At 49.1% G+C, this 17,405-nt stretch overlaps 2 protein-coding genes across 3 annotated transcripts; one reads left to right on the forward strand and one right to left on the reverse strand.

Annotated features, from left to right (window-relative positions):
• Positions 1-2,535: 2,535 nt before the first annotated feature.
• Positions 2,536-5,420, forward strand: LOC123128957 (probable inactive receptor-like protein kinase At3g56050). The gene is made up of 6 exons (XM_044549083.1): positions 2,536-2,935; positions 3,115-3,157; positions 3,601-4,088; positions 4,183-4,373; positions 4,470-4,602; positions 4,691-5,420. Exons 1-6 carry the CDS (start codon positions 2,848-2,850, stop codon positions 5,293-5,295), a joined length of 1,548 nt encoding a protein of 515 aa, XP_044405018.1. The 5' UTR covers positions 2,536-2,847; the 3' UTR covers positions 5,296-5,420.
• Positions 5,421-5,620: 200 nt separating this feature from the next.
• LOC123128945 (importin subunit beta-1) lies at positions 5,621-9,893 on the reverse strand. Of its 2 annotated transcripts, none has more exons than XM_044549066.1 (3): positions 9,721-9,893; positions 6,181-8,607; positions 5,621-6,083 (listed from the first exon to the last, which is right to left on the reverse strand). In XM_044549066.1, exons 2-3 carry the CDS (start codon positions 8,589-8,591, stop codon positions 5,888-5,890), a joined length of 2,607 nt encoding a protein of 868 aa, XP_044405001.1. In that variant the 5' UTR covers positions 8,592-8,607; positions 9,721-9,893; the 3' UTR covers positions 5,621-5,887. The 2 variants fall into 2 exon arrangements, with proteins under 2 accessions (XP_044405001.1, XP_044405007.1); XM_044549072.1 differs by having other exon boundaries at positions 6,181-8,602; positions 9,721-9,879.
• Positions 9,894-17,405: the final 7,512 nt, after the last annotated feature.

The raw sequence follows: 17,405 nt of genomic DNA on the forward strand, positions 1-17,405 counted from the left end.
TCTACGTCTCTAACTGTCGACCTAACAACTAAGAAAAGAAATATGATCACGTGCTTTATTTTAGCAGGTAACCAGTACAGATTAAATACCAAAATAACTAAACACAATTTATTTGGTGGCCCCCATCTGATATCTCTCACGCAAAGTAATTTCCACCATTGTAACCTGTTGACGTACGCATCTTGCTCCGGCGGTCTTGATTGTGAGAAATAGTAGCTAATTAGGATTCTTTGATTAGTCTCATTAAAAAATATCTCTTGTACATGCATAGCCGGTCCAAGTTCTGGACGTGACAACTCAAAGAAACAGCCAAATTCCTGCTCACCTTGATCAAACGTACATGCCTGGGACTTCCTCTCTTCCTTTGCTAATACTGTAGCATCTACTAGTATTTCATATTTTGGCACAACACCAACTATTGACTCTGCTTTAATCCTCTCTTGATCAGGACGCCACATATTTTGTAAAGCATCATCTTGCGTACAAATACTGTCCAAAGCTTTGTCTGCCTCATTATCTTCACTCAACTCAAAATAATTAGGAGCGTAAATATTTCGTCTTATTGATTTCTTGACATCACTAGCATCACCCATGTCCGTATCATCCTCTCCTCCCTGAAACGAAACCGTCCTCGGTTTCAAGTCAATCTCTTCACCAATAGCAGATGGAGCGATGACCAGAAAATTTTCAGGAGCTTCAACCTTCTTCTTTACTTTTGATGCAGTTTGAGCAATATCCCTCTTCTTCCGATCAGCCATATAGTTCTCCGATGTGTATGAATCAAGTGGTATGTATTTTTTCCCACGTACAAAAGAAAATTCTCCAACAGAATGATATGTCAATTGTCTTTTATCCGTCCATGGTTTTCCTAGCATTACCGAACATGTATGCATGTGCATAGGAAGCACATCACACATGACTAGATCACCATATCCACATAAACTGAACTGTACCTCGACGCGATGCACAATCTTGACAAACTGATCCTTCCACCAAAGCTCATATGGTTCTGGATGTTCTGCCAAAGGCAGGTTCAAAGCATCAACCATAGTCTGACTCACCAAATTCATACTGGAATAGCAATTTATCAACGTTGCACAACTCGCCGTCTCGACGAGCACACGCGTGAAGCATTGGTACCAAGGCAAGGCACGCAATGGATCCTTCTCCATCGACATCATCATTTGTGAGCTACAATCTTTCCTCATGATAAAAAAGTTTCAATAGTGACTCGAAGAAGAAAATTGTACCGTGAACAACCTTTGCTCTGAATACCACTTGATATGGACCGAACCTCTTGGTGAGATCCGACCTGTTGTTGCGGCCCGATCTTTCACGGTACTCCACCTCTAGCAGCAATAGCCTCTCGCCCGCGCACGCAATGTACACGAATTAGAGGGTTTGAACCTTGCGGCTCAGCACGAGAGAAACAATCCGAACGACGGCACCTCACGCGCAAAACAATTTCCTCGCAGAAATCGCAACAAAGAGGTTTTCTAAAGCTACCTCAAAAACTTGATACGGGCATCTACCCTCGAAAACATATCTGTCTATTTCATAAAATATAACCTCCTTTTACAAGAGCGCTCAAGGACTATATATACTAGTATAGCTAACTTGCCTGAGAAGTTTGACCGTGTAAAATCTTCTCTACGTCTCTAACTGTCGACCTAACAACTAAGAAAAGAAATATGATCACGTGCTTTATTTTAGCAGGTAACCAGTACAGATTAAATACCAAAATAACTAAACACAATTTATTTGGTGGCCCCCATCTGATATCTCTCACGCAAAGTAATTTCCACCATTGAAACCTGTTGACGTACGCATCTTGCTCCGGCGGTCTTGATCGTGAGAAATAGTAGCTAATTAGGATTCTTTGATTAGTCTCATTAAAAAATATCTCTTGTACATACATAGCCGGTCCAAGTTCTGGACGTGACAACCCAAAGAAACAGCCAAATTCCTGCTCACCTTGATCAAACGTACATGCCTGGGACTTCCTCTCTTCCTTTGCTAATACTGTAGCATCTACTAGTATTTCATATTTTGGCACAACACCAACTATTGACTCTGCTTTAATCCTCTCTTGATCAGGACGCCACATATTTTGTAAAGCATCATCTTGCGTACAAATACTGTCCAAAGCTTTGTCTGCCTCATTATCTTCACTCAACTGAAAATAATTAGGAGCGTAAATATTTCGTCTTATTGATTTCTTGACATCACTAGCATCACCCATGTCCGTATCAAGTGTAGTTGCGCTGACGGATAAATAAGGATTTAAAATGGCCACTTCGGTCATTGACTGGACGCGTCCGCGAGCGTTTAAGGGGTCATATTTGCTTTTCCCGGCTATAGATGCTCTAACCCGTATAGAGGATGGGTGAGAAATGCCCTTAGCGCATCCGCAGCCAACCCCGCCGCGATGGACGACGACGCCATCTAGCCTTGTTTTCACCTGGAGCCGTCCAATGCGGCAGTCGGTAGACTGGACTCCGAGACCGAGAGTGGGCACGTACGCGCGTCGTACCGCTCTAATCCGAACAGAGCCAAGCAAGCAGGATTTCATCGGGGCGTGCCGTGGGCGGCGTGGCATTCGGTGGTCGCGCCCCCAGCAAAACAACAAAGCCATCGTCGCCACCCCCCTCCCTCCTCTCCTTCCAGGTGGCCGCGCGCCCAATATCCTCCCTGCTCCTTGCTCCTTGCTCGGTTATCTGCCTCTTGACCCCGAGCCTTCTTCCTCCTCTCCCCTCCCTCGCGCCACCGCTCCACCATACTGTGCACGCGCGGGCTTGACTAGCCCAGGCCTCTCTCCCCATCCCGGAGTTCCATCCGTGTCGGTCCATGGGGAGGCCGAGCTGCGCGGCGGCTGCGCTGCTGCTCGCTTGCCTCAGTTTCAGTCTTGGCACCTGCAGCTCCGATGCTCAGCGAGGTACGTCCTGCCTCTGCTGCTGCTGAAGAACTATTGCTGCTATTTGATTCCTGTGTGTGTGTCTGTGTTATAAGAGCAAACTTCTTCCCTTCTTTTGGTTAATTTTTCGCCACTTGCTTGTTTTTGTCTCTTTAAAGTTGAGATATATAGTGATGGTAATACGAACCCTCTCACTGTAGGATGGGTGAACAACCGGGAGGAAGATGCACGCCCCGCAGACCGGTGAGACCTCTCTCACGATGCCTCTCATGTTCGGTGCAGGAACGCTCTGGATTTCAGTGTCACTGGGAGAGAATAGAGTGTAAAATCTCGTGAAAGCCATTATCGTAGTAGCATGAAATATTTCTTCGCCTAGGCAGAGTAGCTTAGAACCTTGTTCATCTGCATCATCTGCATGTCTCCTCATCGCAACATTCCACTCTTCATTTTAAATTCGCAAGGAAAACGATTAAAAAAAACAATTAAAATACTGCAAAAACATTCTTGGCGCCCATCTTCTTAGATTGCATTGCATGGATAAACACCAATAAGATTTGGGAATGGCGTGTCGGCTGTCAGAGATGGACAGCTGAACCACCGAGCAACCCCGGTTGGTGCATGTCCCTTGTCCAATTGTTCTTCACCGCTTCTGCTCACCCCCATCTGCCGACTCCAATCATTGGCAGGCGGGTAGTCCAAGAGGTACACATCCGAGAAGCTCTGCCACAACCAACCAGGTACAGGTCCAAGCAGTCCACAACGTTCCCGCAGTGGCCACCCTGGCCATGGGCACCGGCACCGACGCCGACGACGAGTTCTCCGCCGTTGCAGGGTGCTGGATCCCCGTCAAGCGCCCCCGCACCGTCGCCGGAAGTCGCCAAGCCTCTGGCGGTGCCGCCTCGGGATGTCGAGAAGCCTGCGCACAGCATCACGGTGCCACCGACGCCAGCGACGGTGGCCCACGGCGCTGCGGCGGTCGGAGAAACGTCGACTGAGGCGGCGGGGCATGCTCCTACCAGGCGGCGTATCTATGTCATCGCCGGAGCAGGAGCTTCCCTCCTTGTGGCCATTTCAGCGGCACTGTTCGTCCTGTGCTACCGGTCCAATAAGGTGGTCACCGTCAGGCCGTGGGCCACCGGCCTCAGCGGGCAGCTGCAGAAAGCGTTCGTGACAGGTTAAGCTCGCCCCCTGAAAACTGTGCCAAGTTTCCATCTGTACTGCTACGTGGCTCCCTTCTTTTCTTGGAGGTGATTGGGGGTTGGCTGCAGGCGTGCCGGCGCTCAAGAGGTCGGAGCTCCAGGCGGCCTGCGAAGATTTCAGCAACGTCATCGGCTGCCTGTCGGATTACATGATGTACAAGGGGACGCTGTCGAGCGGCGTCGAGATCGCCGTCATATCGACGACGAAGAAGTCCGGCAAGGAGTGGTCCAAGCACTGCGAAACACAGTTCAGGAAAAAGGTGGCTGCAAAGCTAGGATGAAACTGAACAAATTAGATACTGCTTATTACCCTGAAAATAATAAACTTACTAATAATGGACAATGTGCGGTTTCAGATAACAAGCCTGTCCAGAGTTAACCACAAGAACTTTGTGAACCTGCTGGGCTACTGCCAGGAAGAGCAGCCATTCACAAGGATGATGGTGTTCGAGTATGCTCCCAACGGCACTCTCTTCGACCATCTCCATGGTAAAACTAATCCAGTTCCATCCATAAGAGACGATGATTTTCATGAGCTGCAGAAGATTGACTAACGGTGTTGTTGCTTGCTGTGCAGTGAGGGAAGACGGTCACCTGGACTGGCCGACCCGGCTGCGGGTGGCGGTGGGGATCGCCTACTGCCTGGAGCACATGCACCAGCTGAGCCCGCCGGAGATCCTGAAGACGCTCGACACGTCCACCGTGTACCTGACCGACGATTTCGCGGCCAAGATCGCAGACGTCTTCTTCTGCTCCGATGACGCCTCGTCGACAAGGGCGGAGATGGCGAGCCTGCAGTCCCTCCTGGCGCTGTCCGACAGGGAGAGCGTCGTGTACAGCTACGGCATGGTGCTGCTGGAGATCATGTCCGGCAGGTTCACGGCGTCGGCCGGCGGCCTGCTGGAGGGCTGGGCGGCGAGCTTCCTCCGTGGGGAGAGGCAGCTGAGGGACGTGATGGACCCTGACCTGAGCTGGAACGCGCCCCTCCATGCCGAGACCGTCAACAGGCTGGACGGTGTGATTCGGTCCTGCACCGACCGGGAGGCGAGGCGGCGACCCGCCATGGCAGAGGTGGCGAGGCGGCTGAGGGAGATCACGGCCATGCCGCCGGACGCCGCCACCCCCAAGGTGTCGCCCCTGTGGTGGGCGGAGCTGGAGATCATCTCCACCGAGGCCACCTGAAGATGGCACTGGAGCTGCACCCTGATGGAGCATAGCATACAGGTTTGCTACAGTGAGTTCGTACGCGAACAGTTGGAATCGCAGTGCGTATGTGTATTTGGATGAAATAAAGACCACCTTGTACAGTTTCTCCAGATCTTGTAACCAGACCACCTGAGTGCAGCGGCTGCATACTGCAACTCGCACGACACCCTGCAGAAGAGACATTTTCTCCAGCAAAACGTTCGAGCGACAAATTCCTTGGAACAGATAAAGAATAACTTACCAGCGGAGACGATCGATAAGAACAATGTACCACCAAGCAGCAACATAGCATGGATGCAAGTAGGCAACACAAACGAGTAGAATACAATAATAAGTTTAGCTGTTCAAGACGTCCAATGACCATAAACCCCACTGCCGTCGAATGTGACGCATAACGACTTGACAGACTGAAAATAATAAACCACCACACAAGACATCTACGACAATGTTCCTACGACTGACTGACACTATACTTTGGTACCCTTCTGTTCATCTGAGCCAAACGGGGTATGGCGCAGCAACAAAACCAAACATCCAACATAACAGACGACGCAAGATAATTTCTCGTCTAGGAAACTATCGCTTGGTTTATCATCCCCTGGGTCCATGACGCCGTCTCCCTGACTTCATCATCCAGATCGAGGCACTCCCTCAAGAACTCAACATGGAAGAGGTGGCTCTTGAACAGATCCTTCGAGATTGGCCCAAGTGTGTCCGCAAGATCCCCCAGGACAGCAACTGCAGCTTTTGTCACGCTCTCATCCCTGGAAGTAAACACATGCATATATATAATGTTTAGGAAGAGAACCAATCACCCATGTAATGTAACAAAAGAAGAAAGGCAATAGAAATGACATCAACCTGCTCCGATCTTTGTAGACAGCTTCAGTGAACTGCAATAGATGGCCTGCATAAGGTATCATCAGCTGAGCTTTTGCACCCTTTATGCCCTGTAGTATGCCAGAGTATGCCTCAAATATTCCCCGTCTGAGCTGGTTACCATAATCAACCATATCCTCATCATTTTGATCCAAAACAACAAGAAGCTCAGCTGCCCCTTGAAGCATTGGCATAGCATACGGCAGGTATTTCTCAAAATTCTCACCGATGGCAAGAGCAATGTCTCCAAAGCATGAGAAAATCGGAGGCTTGACAGACCTGTTGAGCTGTGAGTTTGAGAGATCCTTGAGAAGCACAGTCATGATCCCATCACAGAAGGGCAAAATTTTATCTTCCAAGGCACGGCAAATATCACCCACCACCCCTACAGAGATGGAGCATACTTGGTATTCTTCATAATTCTGCAAGCCTGCCTCAAGGTACTTGAAAAACTCAGGCATGTATTTCACAAAATCTGGACCTGTGGCGTAAGCAAGAGCACCAATGGCAAGCATTGCTTCTTCATGTACAGTAGCACTGTGGCAGGCAAAGACGCGGAGAAACAGAAGCATCAGCTGATCAGCAGTCTGTGCAATTATGGACTTCGCATCTGAGCTGCTCAGTTTCTGGATAATGACCTGCAGTACACCACACAGCAAAGCCTGCAGATCGCTTTGCTTCTCCTTGTCGCCTGATGAAAATATTTGGTGATCAAATGTCAGGTTCAATCTTCTCATGATCTCCTGCAATAGCTGGCCTATAATGCTTGAAGTTTCAGGTATGTTACTGACTCTTACAATCTCATTCAGCGCTTCATAAGCAGATGCACGAAGCCTCACATGGGTCATATCACCACGATCCGCAGCAGTAAGGAGTGCAGCAATAACATTAGGAAGATAAGGTGTAAGCAAAGATGAGGCCGGCTCTGCATCTTCATAACCTTGGGCAAGAAAATATATGGCTCCACAGACTTTCTCAGCCACATTTGGAACATCTTTGCTACTCTCTAGCAACACAGCCATGATACGAGGAAGGTTTGCATTTGATATGATTGGATTAGTACTGCATGGAGAATGCAAAAGCTCAAATACCCGTCCAAGAGTCCATGCAGTGGTGTCTTTTACCTGGCTGTTTGGATCATTCATTGTATTGAGCAAGAAATCAAGTCCGGCCTGTACCAAGGGAGCAAGTTTCTCAAGGGATGGGCCATCAAGGATAGAACCAAATGCAAAAGTGGCTGCCTCACGACAACGCCAGTCTGGCTTTGTGATGTTAGCTTCCACAAATGGCATCACAAGAGGGACAATTGCATCACCGACAGTTCTAGCAATGAGTCCAAGGCATGTTCCGCCACTCATGGAAATGTTCCAAGCATTATCATCTTGCTCTTGATCTTCCTCTTGCTTCAACAGAGTTTCTAGCAGCATTGGAACAAGTGAAGGGAGGGCCTTCTCAATGAAGCGATAATTTACAGTTGAGTTAGCATCATCAGATCCCTCATATTCCTCTTGGAGTTCAATCTCTTCCTCACAAATAGTACTCCAGAACTCAACAGCCTGCAGTGCAACTGGTTCCTCATCTCCTTTGACAGCATTAGCTGTCAGGTTGAATATGGTTTGCATATAAGGATCTAAGTGCACATAATATGTGGATGCAATTGCCACAAGGCATTCAAAGGCTGCCTGTCTGATCTCCACTTCCTTAGATACAGCAGTATCACATATTACCTTCATTATAAAGGTCCTCTCCATCTCATTTGCAAAGTTGCTCTCAGCAAAGTCAAGAGCATTATACAGAGCTTTAACTGCTGCAAGACGGACTTCAGAGCTTAGCTCTGTCTGGTTCATCCCCTGAACCACAGCAGTCAGAACAGCGTTCACTTGATCCTGCTCCAAGTGCTCAGGAGGAATCTCCTCACACACATACCCCAATGCTTCTAGAGTTGCTTGCTTTAGTGGCGCAGAGGCCCCAGGCTGTGTCATGTTGCTCAATAATTTGGCAATGAGGTCTTGCCATTCCCGACGGGGTATCTCAATGGATGCAATCTTTGCAATGACTTGTGATGATGTCTGCCGTGCATCACCCACCGAAGATCCTAGTGTTATCAGCAATGACTCCTTAATCTGCAATTTGATTGACGGATCCAAGCTGACCCATTGCTGAATCAGCAGCTCCTTCTTTGCAGAATCCTTTGCGTCCAGTGAATTCTTAAGGATAATACCAGCAAGTCTTCTAGATTCTGGTGGTCTTTCATCATTTGATAACTCCACTGACAAGGATAGGAGGAAGTTGGGAAGATTCTGCTCCTGGAACTGCTTGATGTTGCCTTCTGCTGCTGAGCGAAGGTTGCCATCTGGAGACTGAGCAGCTAGCAGAATCTGAGTGATATCCATGACTGTTGCACCTGCCCTGGCAAATATTGAAAGACCAGATTGTATCAGTTAGCCAGACAAATATGGGAGGAACAGACTGTGTCAGTCAGCAACATTTAAGGATAAAGCATCTAAGTACAAATACAAATTAAAACAAAATAGCACTTGTGAGCTGTCCTAGACCTACAGGCTACTGAGCAGTTTCACGTAGCTTAGTGTTCTTCCACAAGTAAAATTAAGAAAGGCTTGAGAACCACATAATGCAGTTACATGGTTAATCAAAAAATAGTTTTGCTAAAATACAGTTGCAGGATGCAAAAACATCTACCACAAATGAAACAACGCATTCATAAGATAGTTACCGTTACTTCAGTACATAGATACTGTTTATCTCTATCAGTGAGACATATTTCTTAGTTAAACAGTTACAAAGGATCCGACCATGAGTTAAGTTTATTTGATTAAGGAGCCAAGCTAAAGAGGCTAAACACCGCCACAATAACTAGGTATTCATGAGGCAACTGCACACTACATCACCAGGGCTGATTGACAAAAAGGAAACCATATGAAGATGTTCTACAGCCAGATAAATTATGATGACTGTGACTAATGCTACCACATGCATGGACAATTAGGAAATAAGAACACAAAGTTACAGTAGGGTAATATATGCCTACACTACCAGGACCTTGAACATGCCAAATCAAATTGTACTAATCAACAGCGCTAGATCAATTCATAGTAATCCACGGCGAGCTAAGCTATACAAATACGCTGGTCGAACCAACTTGGACACAGTATACGATGCATCTGTAGGATGGCCAACTGGCCTACCACTACCAGGTTAAAGCTCCGATGCGTATATAGGCGGCTTACAATAATAAATAAATAAAACGACTACTAGCCCATACGGCTGGTTCCGCCGCCGGCTCACCACCGGATGCTGCTTCCCGCCGACACCGCGCGCTTAACCGGCGGTGAGACGGATAGACAGGGTGAGGTGGAGGAAGGGGGGACCTGATTGGATACGGCGGAGACTGCCGGGGTAGGCGGCTAGGGTTAGGGATTGGGGACTAGTCCGAGAGAGATCGGGGAAAGAGAAAGCGGAAGGAAACAGGTTGAAACCAATCGAGGAAGCGGGAGAGCTTACCAGAAGAACGAATCTGCCGGGGGATGCTCCGCGCTCGCTTGCTCGCTCGCTCGGCCGCCTCTCCCAGACAAATGGAAGAGGACTGCGGAGGAGGGAAGGAGGGGAATATAGGCAGCGCCGGCGGCTAGGGTTTAGAGGCGGGATTCTGGGTTTTGGGGGTGGGCCTTTGGGGGGACGCGTGGTTTAGTACTAGTGGACGCGCTCGATCCAACGGCCCACGCGACTCCCGCCCGGGCCCGACAGGCTTGCTCGATGACCGGACGGTCGACTGGGTGTTCTGTTTTCTGTTCTCGTCACGGCGAAGGAACGGTGTCCTGTTTTCCTTGCCTTGGTGAAAAATGGCAATGGCTTTTTACTTTTTGGATTGGAGGACTTTTTCTTTGCGGGTATCGATTGGAGGGCTTGATTCGTGTGATGAGAAACACCTGATTATCGGACGACAGGCTTGCTCCATGATCGGACTGGCAACCGGGTGTTTTTTTTTGGTTTTTTAACTGAGTACAGACTCAAACGCTCGTATACATGCGCATGCACTCATCCCTATGAATGTATACATGCACATCCTACCTTTATGAGCACCTCCGAGAAACTGAACTGGCATATCATGATGAGATTTTACAAGGTCACTGTAGGCATCTTGTAGTCGACGGAAACGTCTCCTCCCGCTAAACGCGCATCGCCGGAAATCCTGAAATAAATCCAGAATAAATACGACCAAGACTTAAGCACTGGTGGGCTGGAAATACCACTGTCCTTCTAACCATCCAACCACCGTTGGTTCGCTTTTGTTTTTTGTTCTTAGGGCACAAAAAATGGGTTATGTTTTCTGTTTGCTTAGAAGAAGAAAATGAAAAGGAGGATGACCCCCGGCCTATGCATCTGAAAAATGCATGCAGCCACTTTATTAATTGTTCATAAAGACCTTACAAAGTAATATATCAATGTGTTTGAAGCCGTCATCTTGGCAACATCTATCGCTACTCCTATCCATTGATGAAGGGGTGCAGAAAGTGTGAGTCGAATACCGAGGCCTCTCACCTAGGTCTAACATTTAAAGCCGGAGGCTCCAACCAAACCACATGCCAAGTCTGGGGCACAAACGGTCCGGCGCACTCTCATCAGTCGTCGTCGTCGTCTTCCATCTATCCATCTTCAGAGCAGATACTAACGCATCGACTTTGCCTTAACACCTTGTTTTTTTCTTTTTGATGCTATCCAAATAGGGTTTAAGAAACGTATCCATTATAGTGTTCTTTTTAATCTACTTCCAGATTGATGAGGTCTGAAAGATTGCTGCTCAATTTCCTGTTACAAGTCATGACCTTGTTCACACACTTGTCAAAGCGACTCCATTCCCATGGATTATCGATTTGATTAGCTAAGGCCGTGTTGTCGACACCATCATGGCGTCAGACAACACATCCTCCCTACGCGCGTCCATCGTCACATATTCGTCGTCGAGGCTCTGTCGCGTCACGCCGCCGAGACTCCACGTCCTCGATGCGTCACATGGAATGCCGCTCCATCGCATATGTCGTCCACTGGTCCGTCGAGCCTATGCATACCTCCAAGAGTGACGCCCCCAAGAGGGATACGGCATAAGAGCGCCGCCGTCATCCGATCGACCGATCTAGGGTTTCCCCCGGAGGTGGCTGATAGGGGTCTAGAGCTTCTCCATGATGATGCCTTCAAGAAGCGGACGATGAAGAAAATGATGCCATCGCCGGTCTTGGCAATGACCCATGAGTACGGTTTTCACCCGGATCCGCTTGAGGAACCTCCATCTAGCCTCGTGTGCATGGGACCGTCATCGATCACCGCCATCGCGCATGGGGCAGGTCGCACCGGCCAGATAAGATATGACCGGAGGGCAGACCACACGTATAGCCAATCCATCCATCAGGCCCTCCATGCCGCCCCGCCAATCCGAGATCTGACCGGCCACAGAGCCGCCCGCCACCACCGCGAGGCAGGGCCGACCGCCGCAACGTAGGACCCGACCAGTTGCGCCTCCACACGTCGGGGGCCTCTGTCGGGACCCTGATCCTAAGTCACACTGATCTAGCATGTAACACACCATATCACTTTACGGCCTCATGCACGGTATTCCCACGCCTGCAGCCTTACCTTGGTCAGGACCATTTGCGCCTTTTAGCTCACGTATATGATTGTGTCGCTAGCATCCATACGACAGAGAACCTGGGTCGACATGACTAGTCATAAACCAAGGTGGCACAAACATACAGGGACAGGCATGCGTAACCCAGCAATGAACATGTCGGTCATCAACGTATGAACCCAAGTCATAGCATGCTACAAGAACTTAAAGGAACAACGCGTGACATTTCCCCGAAGGGACAGACACATTTACAAAGAAGGATACATGCCGGCTAATCCAAGTGTTCCGAAGCAGTAGCGAACTACCGTGACTCAGTTGAAGCACTAAGGAGCATTTCCCTGTAGGGAAGGCTACCAAAGGCAGATAGCTAGGTGTCGAATCCCACACATACCAATGCATTTCAAAACATACACACAATATGCACAATATGTGTAGATACAACGCACGACAACATAACTCTACTCATGTATAGATGATATGTCTCCAACGTATCTATAATTTATAAAGTAGTCATGCCATGGTTACAATAATTCTATATGTTTTTGGTATGATTTGAATGCAACTAATCTGGACTGACGTTGTTTTCAGCAGAACTACCATGGTGTTGTTTTTTGTGCAGAAATAAAAGTTCTCCAAATGCAACGAAACTTTTTGACGGGGTTTTTGAACAAAAGAGGCACTAGAAGCTCGTGGGAGGACCAGAAGGTGAACGAGGTGGCCACTACCCACCAGGGCGCGCCAGGGGCCTTGGTCGTGGGCTGGTGGGTAGTGGGCACCTCGTGGCCCATCTGGACATGAGACCGACGCCCAAAAATCCTATAAATACATAAACCCCCAGAAATAACCGTAGACCAGAAGTTCTGCTGTCGTAAGCCTCTATAACCACGAAAAACCAATCTAGACCCTGTTCTGGCATCGTGCCGGAGGGGGAAATCATCACCGGAGGCCATCTTCATCATCCCGGCGGCTGCCATGAGGAGGAGGGAGTAGTCCACCCTCGAGGCTTGGGGTTTGTACTAGTAGCTATGTGTTTGATCTCTCTCTCTCTCTCGTGTTCTCGATTTGGCACGATCTTGATGTACCGCGAGCTTTGTTACTATAGTTGGATCATATGGTGTTTCTCCCTCTCTATCTTGTTGTGATGAATTGAGTTTTTTCCTTTGAGATTTCACTTTTATCGGATTGAATACTTTTATGGATTTTAGAACACTTGATGTATGTCTTGCTATAAATACCCATGATGACAATGGGGTATCATATTGATACACTTGATATATGTTTTGGCACTCAACTTGCGGATTCCCGAGATGACATTGGGGTAATCTATGCATAGGGGTTGATGCACATCTTCGTCTTTGTTTCTTCGGTAGAAATCTCGGGGCACTCTTTGAGGTTCTTTGTGTTGGATTGAATATTATGAATCTAAAATTGTGTGATGCATATAGTATAATCAACTCATGGATACTTGTGGTGACATTGGAGCATCTAGGTGACATTAGAGCTGGTTGATGTGTATCATATGGGGTTATTTTTTGCATGAACTCTTGGGCTATTTGTGGCACTTATAGGGATAGCTCGACAGATCAATAGGAAAGAATAACTTTGAGGTGGTTTCGTACCCTACAAACAATTCCATCTTATGTTCTCCGCTAGATAAGAACTTTGGAATGATTCTTCATCGCACGTTGAGAGATGGTTATATGATCCAATTATATTAGCATTGTTGAGAGATTGCACTAGTGAAAGTATGACCCACATGCCTCATTTTCAAGCATTGCAATACCGTTTGTGCTCACCTTTGTTACTTGCTACCTTGCTGGGTTTTTTTGTTCCTATTAAAAAATCAATATCTACTTTACTACACTTGTATAACCATCTCTTCGCGGAACTAGTGCACCTATACAATTTACCATTGTATTTGGTGTGTTGGGGACACAAGAGACTCCTTGTTATTTGGTTACAGGGTTGTTTGAGAGAGACCATCTTCATCATATGCCTCCCACGGATTAATAAACCTTAGGTCATCCACTTGAGGGAATTTGCTACTGTCCTACAAAACTCTGCACTTGGAGGCCCAACACGAGTCTACAAGAACAAGTTGTGTAGTAGACATCAAGCTCTTTTTTGGTGTCGTTGCCGGGGAGGTGAGTGCTTGAAGGTGTATCTTTAGATCTTGTAATCGAATCTTTTAGTTTCTTATTTTATCACTAGTTTGGTTTATAAAAGAAAACTAAAAAATGGAATTGAGGTGGCCTCATATTGTTCATCTTTATCATGTCTTTCTTGAAAATGATGGAAAGGAAAATTGTGCTCAACTGATAGAAGAATAATTTAATAAAATGCTTGGCATAAAAACTATGAATGATGAGCATGATTGCATGTTGCTAGTATGAATTCTTTGAATATCCATGATGCTAATGATATGCAAAGCCATAAGCTTGGGGATGCTATGCTTGATGAAGATGATATTTTTAGACCCCAAGATTTGATGTGCAAATTTGTTATAAGGATTGCATGCTTCCTATTTATGATGATTATATTGATGAAAGTGGGTTTGGAAGAGTGTCAACTTTAAATAATAATTATCCCACTAGTTTGGAGGGTGTTGAATCTTATTACCATGATAAAAGTGGATTAGGAGAGGTCATGACTTTATTTGATGAATTCACTATTTTGGAAGAGGTTTCAATTGTGTCACCGTTCTGGCATCGGGGGTACCAAGACTTGCCTGCCCATGGCCTAGCGTGTGGCCCCCTCGACGGCCCGGCACGACCCAGCTTGAAGACCTTAGGGGCAAGACCCTTCGAGGGGCCACGGCCTCGCGATGGGAGCGACACCAAGACCTCCAAAGGAGCGCCTCTCCAAGCTGTATCCCGAGGAGCGGAGATCTCTATGCAAGCCTCCTACCTTGCGAGGCGCACGATGACGTGAGCCGCGACCATAGTTTCAAATAGCGGAGATAGCATCCGCTATTGCATCCGCAATAGCACTAGAGCAATAGTGTCCGCTATTGCTCAAATTAAATATCATTACTTTTGTTACGTATCTAGAAATATAACCAATAATCTAGTGCTTTTACAAATCCGCTACGTGGACATAGCGCCCGCAATATCGCCCACTATCCGCATTCCACTACACAGACCCCGATCCTCTACCATCCTGCTATCCGCTATTTAAATCCATGGCTGTGACGACAAAGGCCGGGCGGGCGCCAGCGGGCACAGGATGGTCAGTTTCCTCTTTGGTGCTAAAGAGACAAGGACATGTGCAGGTTCCAAGGGAGGCCCCAAAGGCTTCCCTTCCGGTGCAATGAGAACGAAACCACGAGCTCGGCAGGATGGATGTCATCATCGAGCCCACCGCTGCGTCATGGCTAGAAGCTTTCCAGGCGAAGACCACCTTTCGTCATGATAAGATGTACCTCTTGTCCCCTTTCAAAATTTGCCATTGTGGGATCCCTTCCCGCGCGACAGGGAAGAGGACCAAGGCCACTATAAGTAGGGACTAGCCTCCACCGTAGAGGGGATCGGCTCACCGCCACCCTGATCGATTCATTCTCATCACCAGAGCCCTCGCGAGGCTACTAACCCACTGTACTAGTTCATCCACCACCTCCCCGTGACGCCAATCCACTAAAAGCAGGAGTAGGGTCTTACACCGCAAGGTGGCCCGAACCCGGGTAAACTCTGTGTTCTTCCCTTCCCAGTAATCACGCACGCACGGTGAGACCGAGCCTAGGGCGTAGCGAGCAAAGCGTCCCGGTGAAGCGAGGTTCTTCGTACACGCCCTAGAGTTTGAACCTTATTGGGTTTGCGGAGCCTTGATTCCGACATTTGGCATGCCAGGTAGGGGTGTGCAAAGCTTCGCCTCTTCGTCAACCACGCCCTGTTCTTGCTCTGGCACATTCATGGCAAAAGCTCGCCGAGTTCGTGCTGAGCGTTGGGCCGCTCGCGCCGCCCAGACGGTGCCCCTTGGCCGTGGTACTCCTTGCTGCCTCGTTTGCCCCACGGCTAGCGCCTTCACGGGCAATGCTGCTCATCGACGGCAGAACCCATCACTACCGCCCTTCGCACAACGAGGACGACCACACCGCCGCGTCGCCCTTCAGTGCCGCCACGACGTCATCCTCTCACACTCATCATGGGCTTATGAACGCGCAAACCGCACTCCTTGTGGTGCGTGAGCTGTTGCACCACCGTCCCACCAATGGTGAATCTGACGCTTGGCTCGACCGGGTTGCCGAGCTGCTCAACGCCGCTTGAAGGGGCCTGGAGCCTTCCCGTTTTCTGCCGGAGTCGCGGCCCCCGCCCTAGATCCGCTCTTTCCCTTGCTGCGTCTACTCGTCCTTCAGGAGAGGACCTGGAGGGCCCCGCAACAGCAAGGTTGCAAGCTGGACTTCCCCTCCAGCTCAAGAGGCGCTTCCTCGGGCATCGGTCGAGATAAGTTGCCCCCACGGGCCACCTCCTGGTCGGCACGGCCCGACGGCGGCAATAGCGGTCGACAAGGCGGATGAACCGGGGGCTGACTTAGGGACAGTGGCTACCATTACCCCGTCCCTCCATCAACAAGTTCACCACGTGGCGGAGGTGGAGATCGAGTGCGCCATTCCCGACATCTTGGCCATTGAGGTCGTCAAGATCCCCCGAAGCCATGGACCCTCATGAGCTGATGCGGTGCCCCGGACCGCGTCGTTGATAGCAATGAACCCCATTTACAACCAATCTCTCTAGAACATTGCATTAACCTTGGAACGTAGGTAGATCATGCCTCGGTGGCACACTCGCGGAGCGGCGGCCAGGCTGAGCGAGTCGGTGCGGAGCCCTCAGGGTCCCCAAGGCCAGAGGGCCTTGGGAGGAATCTGGGAACTCACGGCGGGGTTGGCTAGGCAAGTTGCGGCCCGTACCGTGGCCCATCCACGCCACAACGGTTGGGACGCATGCAAGGACCCCGTTCCTCCCTGTCTACGGGGCCGCGGCGCCCCGCCTGCCCAGGACCAGGTGCGGCTCCCCGTGGACCAAGGCACCCCGGCGAGGCGCATCAGGATACCGCGCCAGGGGCCAACCTCGCACTCGGCGAGAGGGCCCGATGTCAGGCCTCCCTCGCGTCGCGAGGAGTCGTGACGCTACCACGGCGGCGACGGCTGCCTCCAGATCTTTGGTGTTGGTTAATGTTGCATGGAAAACAATTTTTTTTATACGCACACGTAAGATCTATCAAGGAGATGCATAGCAACGAGAGGGGGAGAGTGTGTCTACGTACCCTCGTAGACCGTAAGCGGAAGCATTAGATAACGCAGTTGATGTAGTCGAACTTCTTCGCACTCCAACCGATCAAGTACCGAATGTACAACACCTCCACGTCCACCACACGTCCAGCTCGGTGACATCCTCCGCCTTCTTGATCCAGCAAGATGGTGTGGTAGTGGATGAGTTTCGGCAGCACGACGATGTGATGACAGTGATGGTGAAATGATCTCAGCAGGGCTTTGCCTAAGAACTACGAGAATATGACCGGGGGTGTAAACAGTGGAGGAGGGTGCCGCACACGGCTAAGACAATCTTATGTC

This window comes from Triticum aestivum, chromosome 1B (assembly GCF_018294505.1).
Source record: "Triticum aestivum cultivar Chinese Spring chromosome 1B, IWGSC CS RefSeq v2.1, whole genome shotgun sequence".
Classification (NCBI taxonomy): domain Eukaryota; kingdom Viridiplantae; phylum Streptophyta; class Magnoliopsida; order Poales; family Poaceae; genus Triticum; species Triticum aestivum.

Coding starts and splice junctions, on each gene's coding strand:
- LOC123128945 (XM_044549066.1), bottom strand. CDS start 8,591: ATGGATATCACTCAGATTCTGCTAGCTGCTCAGTCTCCAGATGGCAAC. Junction 6,084..6,180: donor GTCTACAAAGATCGGAGCAG/GTTGATGTCATT, acceptor GTTTACTTCCAG/GGATGAGAGCGTGACAAAAG.
- LOC123128957 (XM_044549083.1), top strand. CDS start 2,848: ATGGGGAGGCCGAGCTGCGCGGCGGCTGCGCTGCTGCTCGCTTGCCTC. Junction 4,089..4,182: donor GCAGAAAGCGTTCGTGACAG/GTTAAGCTCGCC, acceptor GGTTGGCTGCAG/GCGTGCCGGCGCTCAAGAGG. Junction 4,603..4,690: donor TCTCTTCGACCATCTCCATG/GTAAAACTAATC, acceptor CTTGCTGTGCAG/TGAGGGAAGACGGTCACCTG.